This window comes from Amphiprion ocellaris, chromosome 11, assembly GCF_022539595.1.
Source record: "Amphiprion ocellaris isolate individual 3 ecotype Okinawa chromosome 11, ASM2253959v1, whole genome shotgun sequence".
Taxonomy (NCBI): Eukaryota; Metazoa; Chordata; class Actinopteri; family Pomacentridae; genus Amphiprion; species Amphiprion ocellaris.
Window position 1 is genome coordinate 25248601 of NC_072776.1, and position 19253 is coordinate 25267853.

Below are 19253 nucleotides of genomic sequence, written 5' to 3' on the forward strand. Positions count from 1 at the left end.
AATGGCTTGGCCGGTGTGCAAACCTCCGAATTGTTTTGCATGCAGTATGGCCTTCTGCAGCTTAAAATCATTATCGATCCATTGTGCAGTCAGGCTGATGAGAGACATTGGGCTTACACTGCTGCTCCAAATTTCTGTGGTGAAGCTTAAAGTTTTAACATCATGCAACAGGTTGTGGATGCGTTTTTTTCATGAAGTCGTGCAGCTTCGGTAGCATCGTGTCTGTGATATGGTTACGGCTAGGAATCTCATACCTTGGCTCCAGTATACAGAGAAGACGCTGGAATCCCAAATTATCGACCACGGACAGTGGCTGGTCATCCAGGGCAATATACCCGGCAAGAGCATCTGTCATTTTGACAGCACGTGAGTTGTCTTGGGACACTTTCTCCTGCTTAGCCAGTGTCTGCTGCAAAGTTGGTTGTCTTTTGTCGGTGTCGCGAGTGAACTCATTATATTCTGCGTCATGCTTGGATTGCAAATGTTTAATTAAGTTGCTTGTGCTGTAACCGGTAGATTTTGTTCCTCCTCTGGAGACTTTTGCTGGACATAATTTGCATTCTGCTTTGTTTTGTCGCTCTCATTCACCTGAAAATAGTTCCACACTGCTGACATGACTCGTCGCTGCCATAGACTGTATATAAAGATGGTCACTGCCCGCGTTGCAGCCAAGTGTGTCGGTGCCGTAAGTGTATCGGTGTCATGGTATCGTTGGCCATTTTATGAGTACGAGTACGAGTACAAGTACTCATGCCTCGTATCGGACAGATACCCGATATCAGTATCGGGATCAGTGCATCCCTACTTTTTAGCAGGTGAAACAATGAGCTTATGTGGTTGTGCTAATCCAGTGAAAGTGTCTGCTAATCTCGCTTCGTACTACAGCCCTCTGTACTACAAAGCAAGATCAATGGGTTGGCCAAGTATGTACAGATTAAAGTCAGTTTTCAGTTCCACAAAGGTGAATCATTTTTAACCTGCTAGATCACCATGGCAACTTATATTGTGCAGATAACCTGGTAGAGACCAGATTATGTTCAGAGTTTCGGATGAAAATTGGCTATAAGAGGTGTCTCTTGTTCACCTGTTTGTTTCCTGACAATTGTCAGTAATAAAGATTTTCAGCTGAGGGAATGTTTTATATCACAAACCTGTTGAGCTGTATGTTAGTCATTTCATTGGACAAGGCCTGTAAACATAGTGGTCAACTGCAAACTGCATGTGTTGCATTGCCAAGGGGAAACCTACATGTGCTCAGTTGGTGATGCAGGCAATGCATAAATGTTTTTATATTTGGGCTTTGCTGTCCAGTCCACTTTACACTGCTGGAACCGCAGCTGATAAAACACAGATTACAAAATTCATTAGTTTATTGGGACTGTTCACAGAGATTATTCAATTGAAAACATTAATTTCATTTTGAGTCTAAAGCAGAAAACCTAGGTTAAAAAAGAAAGCTAATAACTACCATTGTGTATGCGTTATCTCTGACTAATACCTGTTATCTCCAAATGGGAGTTTATGTTTTGTGGAGCCGGCATATACAATTGAAGCCTGGCTTTGTCCAACTTGTGTTGTAGTGCACCCCTCTGTTCAAAATTAAAAGCTAAAACCTAAATTTTCAGTGTTCACAAAAGAGAGATGTTGTCAGGGCCCCCTCCCTGGTCCCTGCATCAGCCCCCACCTGACCTCCCTTATTCGTCCTCTCTCCTCTCTGTTAATTCCCTCTGTTTTCCTCTCTTTTGGTTCTATCTCTCTCTTCTCTGTCCCCTCATCTGATTCTCGCTGTGCTGCTCTCCAGCGGCTGCACCATCACACTAATCAGTCCCATCATCTGCAGGACTCCAGGAAGCTGCAGCGCAGCACATCTGTCCCTCATCAACTGCCATAAAAGCCAGTCTCACGCTCCACACCCTGCCAGATAGTAACTTCTGCTATTGCAGTCAGTTGTTTGGTCTCGCACTGCAAATTTCTGCTGTGCGCTTCTGAAACTGTGCTAATCCTGTTTTTCTTGTTCACAGTTCCGCTGGCCCCGCTGTATGGTTCTGTCATCCTGCTACCCCAGTCCAACCTCTGGATCCCCTGCCAACCTCTGGATTTCCTACCCACTTCTGGATTCCCTGCCAACCGTGCCATCCTCTCCTCTGAACCTCCTGTCAGCCACTCTGGAACGAGATGCTCCGGACCACCCATCGCCACTCTCTGCCGCTGTTCCACTCTACGAAGGGCCGGTTCCCGGAGCGGCCCGGGATTGGCAATTAGGTATTTTTGAATGTTTTCTTCTTTTTTTTTAAAAAAAGAAAAAAGTCAGCAATAGTTATTGTAGTGTCATTTGCAAAATTGAGGCCCATAAGTTGTGACTCTGGACTTCAAACTGGTTCCAGTGCAACAATGTGTCGTTGGTTGCTAAATCTGCCACCTGCTAAATCTGCCTCCTGCTCTTAATCCAACGTATCCTAGTTTCCCACCACTGAAGACCAGTCCGAACCCAGACACAAAAACTGAAAGTAGAGAAGGTTGCACGACAGACACCAGGCTGTTACTGGGTGCAAAAAAAAGAAAAATATGGAAAATATTTATGATCTTATTCATATTAACTTGTCCTATAATAGTGGCACTATGTAAAAAGATTATACTCTGCTCACATGAGATAATTGGCAAATTAAAGTTGAAAGTGGAGGACAAACTGTCGGTGATCTCATTATCTGAATGCACTGTGTGGGGGTGGAACCTCAGTTGTATAACGGGTAAGGACTACATCAAATGTTGGAGTAAAGGCAGTCCATCCTACAGTGGTGCATTATTGTCAAATGGACAGCGTTCACATAACACTGAATTTCTCACCTCCAAGACCAATGCCGAGAGTGAGAGTGATCACAACAATGATGCATGAAGTGATGAGCAGTTCCAAGCGGTGGGCCAGCACTCTGTTCTTCCAGCCTTCTGCCAAGTCATCTTCTGATGAGAAAAGGGGATTGAACATTTATGGGTGTCTCAATAGGCTCCAACACTAAGAAGCTTATGAAGCAACATTTAAGCCACAGAACAATGTGCTTCATCACACTAACAGTAATTTTTCTTTAGTAAAAGCAGAAAGTTTAACTTGTATTTTATATTAGTTCCTAAAGCTGTGTATTCCAGGATCAGCTGTCCCTGATTAAGATATAAATCTTCAGCAGGACAATGTATGTGGCCGGCAAGCTCAGTCCCTTCGCCTCATTCCTAAAATATATAATCAAACAGGGGAAACACTCACAGATCATACAGAAATACACATTGCTTTTAAGCAGTATTATAGTAAATTATACACCTCTGAATGTGACAATGACCCATCACGGCATAGACTCTTTCTGGATAAACTTAACCTCCCATCAGTTCCAGTGGAACACAGTTCTATGCTAGGAGGTGAAATCTTCAAAGTAGAGATTATGGAAGCCATTAAATCTATGAAGCGTGGCAAAACTCCAGGACCAGATGGTTACATCTTTGAATTTTATAAAAACATTTCCTCATCAGATATGCTCTCTGCTTCAAGCCATGTATAATGAGTCATTGTCAGTGGGAAGTCTCCCCCCCAACCCTTTGGAAAGCAGTTATAACAGTTCTACCAAAAAATGGTAAGGATCCGCTTCATTGCACCTCCTTTCGGCCTATCTCGTTGCTAAATGTCGACTACAAAATTCTATCAAAGGTGTTAGCAATGAGATTGGAAAAGGTCATCCCACAGATAATTTATCAGACCAAACAGGCTTCATTTCAGAAAGATACCCAAGCTCGGATCTTGAACGGCTTTTTAATATGTACCTGTCAGGGCTGTAACCTTTCTCCCCTCCTTTTTGCTATCACGATTGAACCTCTGGCTGCCACCCTTAGACAAGCCAAGGACTTTGCCGGTATTGAGCGTGGGGGCCTTGTTCATAAAATATCCCTATATGTGGATGACATCCTTTTATATGTCGCAGAGCCTCTTTCATCTATACCTGTCATACTCACTAACCTAGACCCGTTCAGAAAAGTTTCAGGCTACGAGATCAACTTTGACAAAAGTGAAATGTTCCCTATAAATCAGGCAGTCACTCAAATATTACCATCACATTCTCCATTTAGAACTGTCAGTAAGGGCTTTAAATATTTTGGAGTTGAGGTCACATCTGCAATGTTCTGCGATATTCTGCTGTCCATAATTGGACAAATTAACCTGATCAAAATGATTGTGGTGGGGTACCCGTATAGCTCAATGGGTTAAGCGGGTGACCCATGTACAGAGGTTGGTCCCCGATGCAGCGGCCTGGGTTCGATTCCCACTTGCGGCCCTTTGCTGTATGTCTTCCCCCCATTTCCTATCTGTCTCTCACTGCACCTATCAAATAAAGCCAAAAAGGCCAAAAAAAAAAACAACTTAAAAAAAAATGATTGTGGTGCCAAAATTTTTTGACCTGTTTCAAAACCTCACAATTTTGATCAAAAAGTCAGATTTTAAAATCTCTCGACAAAAGTATACTGTCTTTTATTTGGAACGGAAAGCCACATAGAATCAAAAGGGGTGCCCTTCAAAGACCTAAAAAGCTTTCTGGCCTGGCCTTACCCAATTTCATACATTATTACTGGTCATGCAATATAAAATCTATGTTGAACTGGACTGATGAAAACCCAACCAATAGTCCTGAGGTCTGGGTCCAAATGGAGTACACCCGCAGCCCAGTTAATTTGAAGTCTGTTTTATGCGTCCCAACAACTCTTCCTCTTAGCCAATTTTACCATAACCCACTCATCACTCAATTAGAATCTGGTCCCATTTTAGAAGACATTTCAACTTCCAGACTACCTCAATATTTCCTCCTATTAGAAACAATTATTATTTCCCACCCTCCCTTAGAGACAGGACCTTTAAGGCATGGTACTCAAAAGGTATTAAATCTACCTCAAACCTATACGTTAATGGCAAATTTGGATCATTTATTCAGCTCTCTGTTATTTAATCTACCCAATGCTCACTTCTTCAGGTATTTGCAAATTAGACATTTTGTCCAGATGAGTAGTACATCTTTTCCAAATCTCCTGGCAAAAGACACAGTTGATCCCATTTTGTCATTATCCCCACATTGCAAACATCTAATCTGTGTCTTATATAGCAGTATAGATAAATGTGTTCCTCACTCACTTCAGGATATCAAGAGACTTTGGGAAGTGACCGCAGAGAAATGACAACTAATGAATGAGAGGCAGTGCTTAAACTAATAAATACCTCATCCCCTTGTGCTAGGCACCACCTAATGCAGTTTAAGGTTGTGTTGAGGGTGCACTTGACCAGGGCAAGGCTGGTGAATATATTCCCCAAAACAGATCCTTCATGTCCTCATTGTCAAGGCCAACCTGCCCAAGACTTAATACATTTTGGTCTGGCATTTTTGGTGCATATATTACAGTTTTTCTCAGTCGCTTTGGTACATTTCTCAGATCAGAATTGAAATTCTCAAAACTACTTGTTCAATCTTCACATCACTGTGTCACTTGTGCACATCAAAAAAGCAGTTTCTCATTTCTTTGAACAAGTTGCAAATGCTTTGGTACATCCATGCAAATGATTCTGTACAATTCTCTGCTGTATCCTACATTATCAATTGTTTATGTCATGTTGATCAAAATGTATTATCATGCATCTCTGTTGAATTGTCTCACCCTCCACAACATTTTGGCATTAGTTCATCGTATAAGTCTTTCCATGCAAAATGGTTGAACAAGTTATCATAATATGTCAAGGATGTTTCTATACATTTCCATTAGACTTTTTTTTCTAAATCTGTCCTGAATTGGTAAATTGGTCCCAGGTGAATCTTGACTTTCTCTAACAAAGGAAAATGTGTGAAGGGTTGGGGTTTTCTAAAATTGCTCAAAGGTACATCTCATGAACCATCAACTGGCAAGTATATATATAGCTGGAGCACAAAACAATGTTACGCTGTCTGACAATGGAAGGACAAGGAATTGAACGGGGTCAAGAGCCAGAGAGAAGAAGAGGAAGAGGAGTGAGGCTGCGTAGCGGAGGAGTTGGGAGGCCAAATAGAGGAAGAGGCCGAGGACATATGTGTGTTCTTGATGAGATAAGAGCCCACTTGTAGACCACGTTCTCATATGGGCTTACAATGGCCGAGGCTGGTCGAAGGGTGCAGTCAAATGTTGGGAGAACAACTGTGTCTTCAGTCAGACTTTTCATCGAGAGAACAGGTATGTAATCTGACCATAGGCACTGTACTGTACTGTAATGCTGTATATTTTCTGTAATGCTTCATACAATATTACAATATTCCACTTACATTTTACAATATACAGTCAGTATACTTTATACAGTGACATTTTGTCTTACTCAATTTTGTGTTTTGCATTTTGATATTTTTTTCACATAGGACTGCAAGACAACCTCACAGGGGTGGCAGAGGGCCTCTTTTCACACCTGAACAGGAGGAGGCTATCTGCACCATGGTTGTAGAAAACAATACCATAAGACTAAGGGAGATAAAGAGTGCCTTTTTAGAGGACAACATCTTTGCAAACATCCAAACAGTCAGCATCTCAACTATAGACACCAAATTAATATGAAGCAGTTGTACACTGTTCCATTTCAAAGAAATGGTGAAAGAGTGAAGGAGCTGCGCTACCACAGGTAAAACATGTATGAGCATGCAGCAACTGTACCTCACAGTAAACACTACAACATCGTATAGTGATATACAGTACAGTAAATGTGATCTTTACACATTTGTAGTGGCTGTAGTGAAGAAGATGCAATATGTGCTGTATACATTTGACAAAACTATATCTTGTCCAAAATTACAATGCATGTAATTTATAAAACTCATTTTGTGTCTTCTGGATATAGTGTATAATGGAACTGGAAGCAAGTGAATCACCGCACAACTACATGGATGAAGCTGGCTTCAACCTAACAAAATGCAGAAGGCGGGGTCGAAATATCATCAGCCACAGAGCTACAGTAGATGTGCCAGGTCAACGGGGCGGGAACATAACCATGGGTGCTGCTATCTCTGAGAATGGTGTGGTAATTTACTTTTGACAGATGAACTAAGGATTCTGAGAAAGAGACTGGCTTTTGCAGGTAATCCATGGTGTTTTGCTATTTGTACCAATTGTTTTGAGAAATGCACTTACTGTTTTGCAAATATCAAGGATGATTCGAGAAATGTACCAAAGCGACTGAGAAAAACTGTAAGATGTTTCAAATAGATATCACTCCCAATCCCACGTGTGCCGGACTTGGATATAGCCAGGAGATTTCTTTACTTTAAAAAAATGCTCAGGTAGTAATAGCATTCACCTCCTTAATAGCCAGACATCTCATACTAGTGGTGTGCAATACTGCAAGATTTGGTATCGATCCGATACCAAGTAACTACAGGGCCAATATTGCTGATACCAATACTCCAGACTAACTTTTGCAATAGAAGATTCTAAAGATAATTTTTTTGCACAGTTACTTTGGTAATGTTAATTTTGATCTTTTATTCCCCCCCCCCCCCCCCCCCCACCCAGTTATTGTCTTTGATAATAAAGTGCGACAGACATTGTCAGTTCGTCGCATCCATCTGGTCCCACCTGGTTACAGGTGAAGCACCTCACGAGCTGAACATTAGCTTATTGACAGACATTTACCAATGTTCCCTGAACGCCTCACAGCGCAGACTGTGGTAGATGCTGTGATCAGACAGGTTTGAGAGCAAAATTTACTTTGAAAAGAGTGGGATAAAGTATCCTCATTTCAGAGTAGTCCAAGATGAAAGCGATTGATTTTATCGACGTGTTGTTTTCTATGAGCGGAGAAAACAGCGCACGTAAGTGCACTACGTCTTTTAAGAGCAGTCAATTGTTCTTATAGTGGTTAGAAGCTAAAAATTATGATTGTGATTAATAATTATTTAATTTTGTAGCCCTGCTATACAGCACTAATCTTCGTAATTGTCTCTGGTTCAGTATCTTCCTGCCTGCAGTCTGATCATCAGCTGTGTCTCAGTTGGACTTCTCCCTCTCTGCCTCCTCTTTCCTCAGTGTTGGTTGAGGAACATACAACAGCTAAACAGCTCATTTTACACATTAGACAGGAACAGACTGACAGAGCCATGGAAGAAATTAAAGTTATACTTTCCACCACTATAATGTATGATGTAGCTGAGCCTGCTTGCTTGTTTGTCTGGCACCACTGAGTCACATGACGGTACAACATCCAATCACAAGAGGAGGATTAGCTGCTGCTCCTCAGACAGGAGGACCTCTGACAGTCAGGTTGCCTGTTCGTTGAAGCCGCATCAGTTCAGATATACAGGACAGAAACCGAAACTAAAATATCGGTATCATTATACTGGTATCATTCAATACCAATGCTAGTATCGATATTATCGATATTTGGATCCATCTGTCCACCTCTATCTCATACTTCTTTCCTGGAAAGAGCAGACACCTCCAAACTTTACTAGATGGATTAGAGACACCATGCATTTTCTAAAACTTGGAAAAATAGAATATACCCTGAAAGGCTCTTAGCACAATTTCAGTTTTGCATTTTTCATGGAATTTCCTTCAAAGAAAACACAAATTAACACGGGCATTACTTTAAAGCAAATCTATACTCAAATGTTTTCCTGTGGATATTTGGTACCAGGGGACTTAAAAACCTACCTAAATTTTCAAATAAAACTCTAATTATGTATGTGTGAATGCAAGTCAAAACCACCCTAAAATATCAGATTAGTAGTAGCCGTTCATTTTTCATGTTCTTTTCTAGAGCATCACAGTGTCTCACCGTGGATAAATGGCTGCACCTTGGTGATCGGCATTGTTGGGCTGGGTGCAGTCGGAGGCTGGTGTTCTGCAGGGTTGGCTGGATATTTCTCTGATTGTGGATCAGTGGCAAAGCTGCCCAGCGGACTGACATTCAGAGTGTTGGGGGTCTCGACAGTGGGGAGGTCTTCCTCCGTCACAGAGATCACCTCTATCTTGTAGAGGTCTGGTTGCTCGAGTGCCTCAGCCTTAGGTTCCTAAATGAAAAACAAAAAAGTAGGAAACAATTATGTCTTAGTCTAACATCTGTAGATTTATTTAACAGGGGCATCTACGGATGAGACAAGTTTCAAACATGTATTTTAAATCAGAGAGGTGTTTTGCAAGACATTTGACCCAAAGACATGATATGGAAATGTAACTGTGAGGGTAATCAGTAAATAAACATTTAACATCGTGAGAAGGAAGGTCTTCTTACAGGAGAGAACAACGTTAAAAACAACGTCAGAGTGCAGGTAATCTGAAAACTAGGTGTACCTGTGAATTGTGCAGCATTGAATGTTTGATGCTGCCATTGTGTTTTCAAATAAAGGCCTGATGTATAGATTGTCTGATGGTGTGGTAATGTTTGGTCTGCCTGCCCTGGAAGCAACTGTTCCAGTTTTCTTGAAGTGAAGTGTTTTAGAGGGCCAGACACTGCTCACTTAGAAGTCTTCACTTTAGTTAGGATTTGAAGTTAGGAAAGCTGTTTTTTTCTGACACTGTCACTTAATTATGATGCTATGTTTCCCACTATCACAATGCTTCTTGGTAAGCGATGTTCTGCTGGAAACTTGAGGCAAAGCTATATTTATAACAAATGAACAATGACTGCAAGTGGATTTACTTAAACAAGGCTCTGATGAGTTGATCCACCTGATAGTCTTCTGATGCAACTCAAGGTTTTGTTTCATCAGACCAGAGAAATTTTCTCCTCATGCATTCAGAGTCCTATAAATGGTGCTTGACAAACTTCAAGCAGATTATCAAATGTATTTTATGCAGAGTAGCAGGTCCTCTCTGAAGATGGCTTCTGTAGCTCTGTTAAGCCTTTTTTAAACTCAGGTGCACACATATAAACACATTACATACATGCACAGTAGGTTGTACAGATATATTCCAATTATCTGTGTTGAACATATCCACCCACCACCATTTGCATATATTATTTTATTACATTGTTATCAATTTGTTCATAATTGTAAGCTTGTATACTTATCATTTACTCATATGCGTACAGTATGCTCATTTGCATTTGTAGCTGTAATGTTTTAGTAGATTAATCTGTGGATGCAAGAACCAAAGCTCACATAGGCACCTTGGGCAGCTAGGGGTCGTGTGGGTAAGGCACAGGGAAGCGAGTGCATCAATCAGTTGATTCCCAACTGCTTATAGCTTGCAGTATGCAACCACATTGAGCTAATGTGCTTGTGGTTCTGTATTTGCTAAGTAAAGACAATGCTTTAACTTAATTTTAACAATGTGCAGCTCTGAGAGACCTGTAGTGGACATAGCCGCCCATACCATACAATGGGCACTGAATTTCAATAGCTCAGAAGATGGTGCTTCGTCATCTCTATAGATCAGGTCGTTTTGGCTGTTGTGTGTCGGAAATAGGTAGAGAAGGCATTCATCAGAGAAAATCCAGTTCTCCCAGTCTTTTGGAGTCAGAGTTATGTACTCCTTTGCGAAAGCCAGTCTCCTCTCCTTTTACAGTTTGGTGAGTCGCGGGGTACATTGCCTCTTGTAAGCTTTCAGATCCAGTGTTTTTGTTAAATAATGATGCACAGTGCTCTTAGAAACATCTTCTCCAAGATTTTTCAACCTCTGACTGAGTCGCCAGCATTGACAGGCCTTTCTCATTAGACCCTTTGCTCTTGCAGTTTGGCCAGGTGGACATCCTGAGCGAGGCAAGTCTTTGAAGGATCCTCCTTTGTTGTACCTTTGCCACCACTTCTGTATCCCGCGGATACTTCAGCCAAGGGCTTGAGCTACCTGCTGTCGAGTTTCTCCTGTGAAGAGCAATGGCCTGTGCATAAAACTCAGACTGAAAGATTAGCTTTTCCACCCTTACTCTTGGCCATGGTAACAACGCTTCCAAAACTTGGTTGTGAGTGTAATGCATTTTGGTCAAGCCAGAAATGTATATAATGGGACATGACAGTTTGACCAGACAACCAAGGGCAGATTCATACACAAACCTGATGCATCAGATTGACAGAGGTCTAATAGAGGGCACAGTGATTCTGACATTGTGGAAGCTGTAGTCAAGTCAATCGGTCCAAGTTTGAATATTAGGGATATGCTAAGGCAAAGCGTGATCTTACCCATGCCCATTTAAAGACTATTTTGAATGGACATTTCAAGGGTAGACTTGAAAAGTGTTATAGTCAACATAACACAAGACAGTTATGAGTCTCCTCAAAAATTTCTCTTTAAAGCAATCGAGTTAAAGGAGTGGGAGTTATTTGCTTCAAGAGAAGAAGAAGAAATTCTTGAGGTCAGCTAGTAGAGGGCTGTTCAGTGACCATATCAAGTTTCAGCTTAAGTCTTGTCTTGATGATTACAGAGTGACAGATGCAATATTTCAACAAAATGAGGCCACTCAGAGTTGCGTCAGGAAAACAATCCCAGCAAAGGAAAAACACAAATAAAGTACCAGAAGTAAATGAACTACAGGCAGAAATGCTAACCAGCCAGAAGAGTCCAGGGGCAGAAGGCAGAATGGGGGATCAAGAGAACTGACACTTAAGCCTAAAAACTGAAATGCACCAGCTGTCAACAGTTCAAGAGACTCTGAACCTTATAAAACAGTCAGGCTGCTAAGAGATGAAATGGCTGAAATTAGGAGAAACATAACTAACTCTCCAGGGCTCAACCACCAAGTAAGAATGAGTGCCAGGAGCAGATGTGAAGCCTGTCAGGAGCAGATAACAGGTGACCAACGTGAACACTCGTTTAGGTGCGGACAGTCAGGACACTTCTCAAGAGGTTGTAGAGGAAAATGGGGACTGAGTGGGAAATCTGATGGCATGAAGGTGTAACCCAGACTGTCACTACCCCAGAATCATTGTGCCAAGCCAATCTGAAAGAAATGATAAGGTGCATAAGCTTTTTTGTGATTGAATCAGGAGGTGGAACTACAGAAGAGTGGGATGACTACCCAATGATCCAAGATGGCGCCCCGAGCGGCAGCCTTGGTGCTTCGCTGTGCCTTGTTTTGTCTGTTTTTGTGCGTAAATTGTGGGTCTGCCTTCATCAACAATTATCACTATTTTTGCACTACAATATTTGCACTATGTGGTGGCCCCCACCACCTGCTGCTACTGGTCACTTTATTCACTTAGTCACTTTTTTGTTGTACAGTGTACTTAGATGTTAGTTTTTATTATAGTAGATGTTAGCTTTTATTATAGTATGTACTTTATTTTTATCTCTACTATTTGTTAAATGTTTAATGTAGCAGCATTGCACCGAGTCAAATTCCTCGTTTGTGAACCTCATGAACAATGGCAATAAAACTCATTCTGATTCTGATTCTGATTCTGACTAAACAGACTGTGGGTGCTATCTATGCCAGTCATCTTTCCTTGGACCACCAAGCCAAGCTGAAGGCCCTCATTTGGCATAAGTGTATGATTTATTGCTTCTTTGATGGAGTGGCAACACAAGCAATGTAGCCAGCAATCACTGGCTACAATGATGGAATGGAGCAGCACCCAGAAGACACTACCGTGGTAGGAGAAGCTTTCTCCATATAGCAGATGGGTTAATCCATATTGTACAGAACTGTGATCAGAATGACAAGGAGGGCATGGTGAGACTTGGGAGGCTAAAGACAACAGGCCAGATGAGAGAGGTCAAGTGCAGTGTGAGAATAGGTCCCCTTCCTACAAAACAGGAAGTCCTCTCTGAAACAGAGGAGATCCCGAAATGGCCAGAGGGATTAAACCTCAGTGAAATTGTTAACTGCCTGCAGAATGGAAACTGGTCTAGGATGACTATCCCTGTCACTAATGACAGCAGCTATAACATTAGTGTCACTGCTTGCACAGTATCGGGGCAGCTACAGCAAGTCAAGATTGTTTATCCAGTAGATGTTAGACCAGCTAGTGCTAATGACACCACAGCAACAACTAGTGTTAGTGGAGGCAAAGCCAGCAATTCTCAAAAGCAAAAAGTTAAACACAGACAGCTGAATACAGGCAAACAGGATGCACGGGATCCCCTGATCATCAGAAAAAGTAATACAGATGAAACAAGAAGAGTATGTTGCATTTTCAAAAGATGAGAATGTTGTGGTATGCATCCATGTCCTCATGGACAGTGAAGGTACATCATCAGCCTCAGAGTGACTGTTAGGTCCCTGGACACCTCCATGGCCACAGCATTTCTTGCTCAATTTGACTGAACAACCAACTCTTGCAAGAGCCCTGGTAGTTCTAAACTTCTTTTAGTTTACATTAATAGAGACCCCCACGGTCCTGGCATCACTCAAGACTATAGAATTTTTTTTAAATTTTATTTTATTTTTACTATGTCTCACTGCAATATTATGACAGATGGTTTAGTGGACTTCATTACTTGGATATTGTCCAGAACTTTCATTATTGATTGTGGGATTTTCACAGATGTACCTTTCTAAACTATGTACAGTCCGGTTCAGTTTGCCACAAATGGACTCCAATCAAGTTCCAAGCACATCTCAAGTATTAGTAAAGCAACAGAATACACTTGACCCTAATATGGAGTGCCACAGCAAGCAGTCTTAGTCTGTTTGTAAATGAGAGATTTCTGATTAATACTTTTGCAAAAAAAAAAGTTTTGTCATTATTGGGTATAAGTGTAGGTTGATGGAAAAAAAATCTCAGTTTCTCAGTTTTACCCATTTCAAATATATCTTACAACACTAGAAATAGTTTAAAAGGTAAAGGGGTCTGAATAGTTTGCGAACTGACAGTAACCAATGATTATTTCTCTTTAACTATTTTTTTCTGTCAATCAATAGTCCCGTCTTAAAAAAGATAAAATAAAGTACATGTTCATATGGTAGAAACATTTATGTGAAAATATGTGCAAACAATTTAAGAAAAAAAAAACTCAACCAAAGGACAGATTAATAGGCTTCCTTCTTTCATGACAGCGGTATTTCAGCAGCTTCTAGTTCATTGCAGGCCTGCTTTTTGATGATTCTTGGTTAAATCTTTTCCATCCTGACCAATGATCATCCATTAGTCAGGATGATAGCAGGTGATAGCTTGTCTTGGCAGTAACACAACTGTGCCGTGCAGGTTATACCTAACAAGCAATTGTCTGTGCAGATGACTTTGGGCTTTGAAAGACCTTCTTGACTCCTTCAAGTCTACGATTTCCTTTTTCAGAACTTTGCTTAGCAACTCAGACTTTCCCACTGTAGTGTTCTGTCACAAGGCGGGGGGGTTGAACCCAGAGTGCAGGCATACAGACGGCAAAAGTTCTTTTAAACCAGGAATTTATTTAAAACAAAGGAAACATAAGACACGGGCTGAGCAGACCGACATAAACCAAACTCCACACAGAAATCAATGAATTTAACTAAAACTAAACAGGGCTCAAACGAAACAAGGCTAATCAACAAAAACTGGCCACCACATGGGCTGAAACCTAAAGGAAAATGCAATGGCTTCACTCACAGTCAAAAAATTCACTGGGAGGTCAACAGACCGGAACCAAGGCAGACCTGGGCAGAGTGAACTGGCGGGGAGCCAGCAGAGACAATGATCCAGCACTGACTGGTGGGGCGAGTCCGGCTTTAACAGCCACTGATCAGGCTCAGCTGCACTCTCACCGCAACTGAGTGCAATCGGCCAGGACAGACAGCTGGTCCATGGTGTAGCACAGAGGAAGAAGGGGCCATGACAGTACCCCCCCTCTATATGCGCCTCCTGGCACACGACTGGGCTGGTCAGGGTGCTGGTGGGGAATTCCAGAGGTGGAAGGAAGGTCCTGGGGCAGGCAGGGGAGACCTCTCCGGAGGACGACCTGGGGGCTGGACAGGCAGGAGGAACCGCTCTGGAGGACGGCCTGGGGGCTGGACAGGCAGGAGGGACGGCTCCGGAGGACGGCCAGGCAGGAGGGACTGCTCCGGAGGGACTGCTCCGGAGGACAGCCCGGGGGCTGGACAGGCAGGAGGGACCGCAGGCTGTGGATCTCCAACAGGTCCTGCAGTGGCCCAAGGTGACAGGCCGGCAGCAGACAGGACGGGGACCGTCTGGAGGCCAGCAGCTGACAGGACGGGGACCCTCTGGAGGCCGGACTGGGAACCGGCAGCTGGCACGACGGGGACCGCGCTGGAGGCCGGACTGGGAACTGGCGGCTGGCACGACGGGGACCCTGCTGGAGGCTGGACTGGGAACCGGCGGTGGCAGGACCCCACTGGAGGCCGGACTGGGAACCGGCGGCGGCGGGACCCCGCTGGAGGACGGACTGGAGGCCAGGCTGGAGGCGACGGGACCCTCTGGAGGCCGGGCTGGGGACCGTGTTGGAGACTCCTCTGGGGGCCACGCTGAGGACTGGACTGGGGACTGGACTGGGAACTGGCCTGGGGACCCCTCCGGGGGCCAGCCTGAGGACTCACTTGGTGCTGGGGCGGCCACTGCAGGGGGACCACTCGGCGCTGGGGCGGCCATCTTGCCAGGGGAGGTATCTGCTTCCTCTGGAATCACCCTCAGGCTGGGGGGAAGGGCAACAGACCCTGGTGGGTCTCCATCCCAAGCTCCACCAGCCTTCTTGAAGGCAGAAGGGAAGGGGGTGTCACGCCCCTCAAGGACAGGTGAGGAGGCTTTAAGCCTTTTAAGGACAGGGGCGTCGACCCCCAACAAGGACAGGAGTAGGGGGGGCGGCCCCAACAAGGACAGGAGTGGGGGGCGGCGGTCCCAACAAGGACAGGAGCGGGGGGCAGCGGCCCCAACAAGGACAGGAGCGGGGAGCGGCGGCCCCAACAAGGACAGGAGCGGGGGCCGGCGGCCCCAACAAGGCGCGGGAGGCAGCGTCGATCCCCTCCAGGACTGGGGCTGAGGTACAGCGCTTTCTGGAGCTGCACCTTCTATGCGAAGGCTTCCCCGCAGGTGGCTCAACAGAAAGCTGGGGGGCAGGCTTCGGCAGGTCACTGGGTGGCTGTGAGCTGGCAAAGAACCACCTGCCTGGTGGCTCACCAGGTCTAAAACAGGCGAGGAGTTAGCAAGCAGGCTAGGCAGGCAGATCAGGGGTGAATTCAGAAATTTTAAGATGGAATCCGGTAGGTGGGGAACCAGCTAAGGCTTTTGGGCAGCCTGCCTGCACCCCACAGACACCGCTACAGCCTCCACCTCCTGTCTGGCTGCCTTTTCCCATTCAGCCAGCAGACAATATAAATCACCTAGATAATCATAAGCGTCGTCATCCTCAAAGAAAATATCCATGGAGGAGATGGAAGACAAGGGCATAATAAGGCTCGACTGTGTGTCTGCTGGGTCCGTGACTGGCTGGATCATTCTGTCACGAGGCGGGGGGGTTGAACCCAGAGTGCAGGCATACAGACGGCAAAAGTTCTTTTAAACCAGGAATTTATTTAAAACAAAGGAAACATAAGACACGGGCTGAGCAGACCGACATAAACCAAACTCCACACAGAAATCAATGAATTTAACTAAAACTAAACAGGGCTCAAACGAAACAAGGCTAATCAACAAAAACTGGCCACCACATGGGCTGAAACCTAAACGAAAATGCAACGGCTTCACTCACAGTCAAAAAATTCACTGGGGGGGCAACAGACCGGAACCGAGGCAGACCTGGGCAGAGCGACTGGCGAGGAGCCAGCAGAGACAATGATCCAGCACTGACTGGTGGGGTGGGGCGAGTCCAGCTTTAACAGCCACTGATCACTGATCAGGCTCAGCTGCGCTCTCACCGCAACTGAGTGCAATTGGCCAGGACAGACAGCTGGTCCATGGTGTAGCACAGAGGAGGGAGGGGCCTTGACAGTTTGTGGATGAGTCTAACAAGTTGATCAAATAGGCCCTATTTAAACTGGTTCAGAGAAGTCAGCAGCTTCAGTCAATTGTAATCACTCACAGGTTAGAAAGTCATGCCACTAAGAAATTTGATTAACACAACTTTCTACAAGACTAAAACTGATAGATTGATATTGCTGTATATGTTTTTAACCAGCAGAATATGGGGGGCGTCTGTGGCTCAGGTGGTAGAGCGGGTCGTCCAATGATCGAAGGGTCGGCGGATCGATTCCCGCTCTGTCCTAGTCATGTGCTGTTGTGTCCTTGGGCAAGACACTTTACCCACCTTGCCTCCAGTGTTGCTACTCACACTGGAGTATGAATGCGTGTGAATGTTGGTGGTGGTCGGAGGGGCTGTAGGCGCGGATTGGCAGCCACGCTTCCGTCAGTCTGCCCCAGGGCAGCTGTGGCTACAAATGTAGTTTACCACCACCGAGTGAGAATGTGTGAGTGAATGAATAATGGATTCAATGTGAAGCGCTTTGAGTGCCTTGAAAAGCGCTATATAAATCTAATCCATTATTATTATTATTATTTTTCCAGAATACCTAAAATAAACAAGGACCAAAATACATGATTGTTTTTGTGTGACAAAGACAGATGTGTTTTAATGATCCCATCATACAAAATTAAGACCAGCAAAAGTCATTGGAAACTCAAGACTGCCATAATATATAACAACCTTGTATACTAGTCCCTACACCAGAATGGTTGCTCTGTTGTCCAGCCTGCTCCTAAAGGCTGATTAGACCAGAACTGCTACAGTACTCCAGTCCAGCCTTGCACCTGCCTTCACAAGAGCTGCCACCCCCATTATTCGATGACAGCTCATCCATCTGTCTCTGTGTTAGGTAACTTCCAGTAAAAGCCCTTCTTTGGTTTTATTTATTTTATTTGAATTGTACCCACCGCATTCAGATTCCCCTTTTTATTAGTTGTGGTCGCATTTTGCTGAATGCCATACTTTCAATAAATTATTATTAACTCTGGCTTCAACAGCGCCCATCACCTGTATTCTTGCCACCCTAGCTGTCCATAGCAGCAGGGTGGTAACATGTATTGTAAACCAGTACTTTGTCGTAATTCACACAATGAAACAAGCATTGTTTTGGAATATGTTGCTTTATAAAAACATGAAGATTAAAGGATTATTAAAATATTTGGAGATTATTATTCTGTATCTGTCTTATAAAGAGGAATAGATTGCCAATATGACATCTTTAGAGCTTCTACTTCTTTACCATATCCCACTAGTGCTATAAAAACTGTGAGATTTATGCAATCTGTTAGCAGCTAAAGTAAGTAGTTATCATAATTGAAAATGTACCATCACAACAAGTTTTGAGGATAATTTTGCGAGGCCTGTAGATTCTTATATCTAAATGGCCTTCTGTCTACATCACCAAAGCTGATAATTGAAGTTGTTGTATGATATTGTTGACCCAGCAGAAAGACCCACTGTTGCAAAAATACTAATATATATATAATGTTTGCTCACTTTTTTCTATCTTTGGGTTTTACAGGGATAATAAATCTAAGAAAAAAACAAAATGACAAAGATGCATGTGTTTCAATGATTCCATCATAGAACATGATATACGTCATATAATATAGATGATACATGAAGTAAATGTAAAACATTTTTTCACAAGTGTACATTAATCCATTGCGTGTGCATGGATTTCAGATTTCACATATACATTTGTTTTTCTATCACATGACCCCTGGCTTCAAAGAAGATTCTAGAAAAGGCGCATCACATTTTCCTCAAAAATCCCAAAAATATTTAATCAGTTCACAGTATCTGTTAGCTAGTTGTTTCAGCACTCATGTCACTGACTATATTTTGTCCACTTACTGTTGGAGGAGGTGATGTGCCAAGAGTATTGGCAGCAGGATCTGTAAAAAAAACCAACAAAAAAACAGTCGAGTAAGTAGAGGTGATTTTGATGGAGGGTGAAGAAGAATGGTAGAAAAAAAAATCCTTAATAGAAAGGCTGGATAAGCTGTATTGCTGAGTTCAAAGTTTTGTCAAACATACTGATCTCGGCAAAGCTTTTCATCATCATGCCATTATCCACACTCGACTGCACCTTGTCTAAGACTTTACCCCCAACTCCCTGGTTTGTTCGTCCTCTCTCCTTTTCCTTTTTCCTCCCCTGTCTTTTAATGGCTGCTTTCCTGCCGTGCCTCCACTTCAACACAAAGAGAAACCTGAGCATGTGAGTGCTGCCACTCGGAGGGGGGATCGAGTGACCCTGCAAGTCCGACTCTGTGGGTAAGATTACATACTCATGTGTCCCCAGAAAGTCAGGGAGCCAGTAGGCAGGTAGGTGGAAGAGGAGTAAAGGTGCTGATCACTCCCTGGTCACAGTCCAGCTGCCTCACTGT

General features: G+C 43.6%; 1 protein-coding gene across 1 annotated transcript in view; it reads right to left on the reverse strand.

Annotated features, from left to right (window-relative positions):
• Window positions 1-19010, reverse strand: part of tmprss3a (transmembrane serine protease 3a) — a 90930-nt gene extending 71920 nt beyond the window's left edge. The window contains exons 1-4 of the mRNA XM_035945743.2: window positions 18904-19010; window positions 18721-18761; window positions 8813-9047; window positions 2845-2958 (exon numbers count right to left, since the gene is read on the reverse strand). Of these exons, the coding sequence (XP_035801636.1) occupies window positions 2845-2958; window positions 8813-9047; window positions 18721-18761; window positions 18904-18931 (418 nt within the window). The 5' untranslated portion in view covers window positions 18932-19010. The remainder of the gene's footprint in view (window positions 1-2844; window positions 2959-8812; window positions 9048-18720; window positions 18762-18903) is intronic.
• Window positions 19011-19253: the final 243 nt, after the last annotated feature.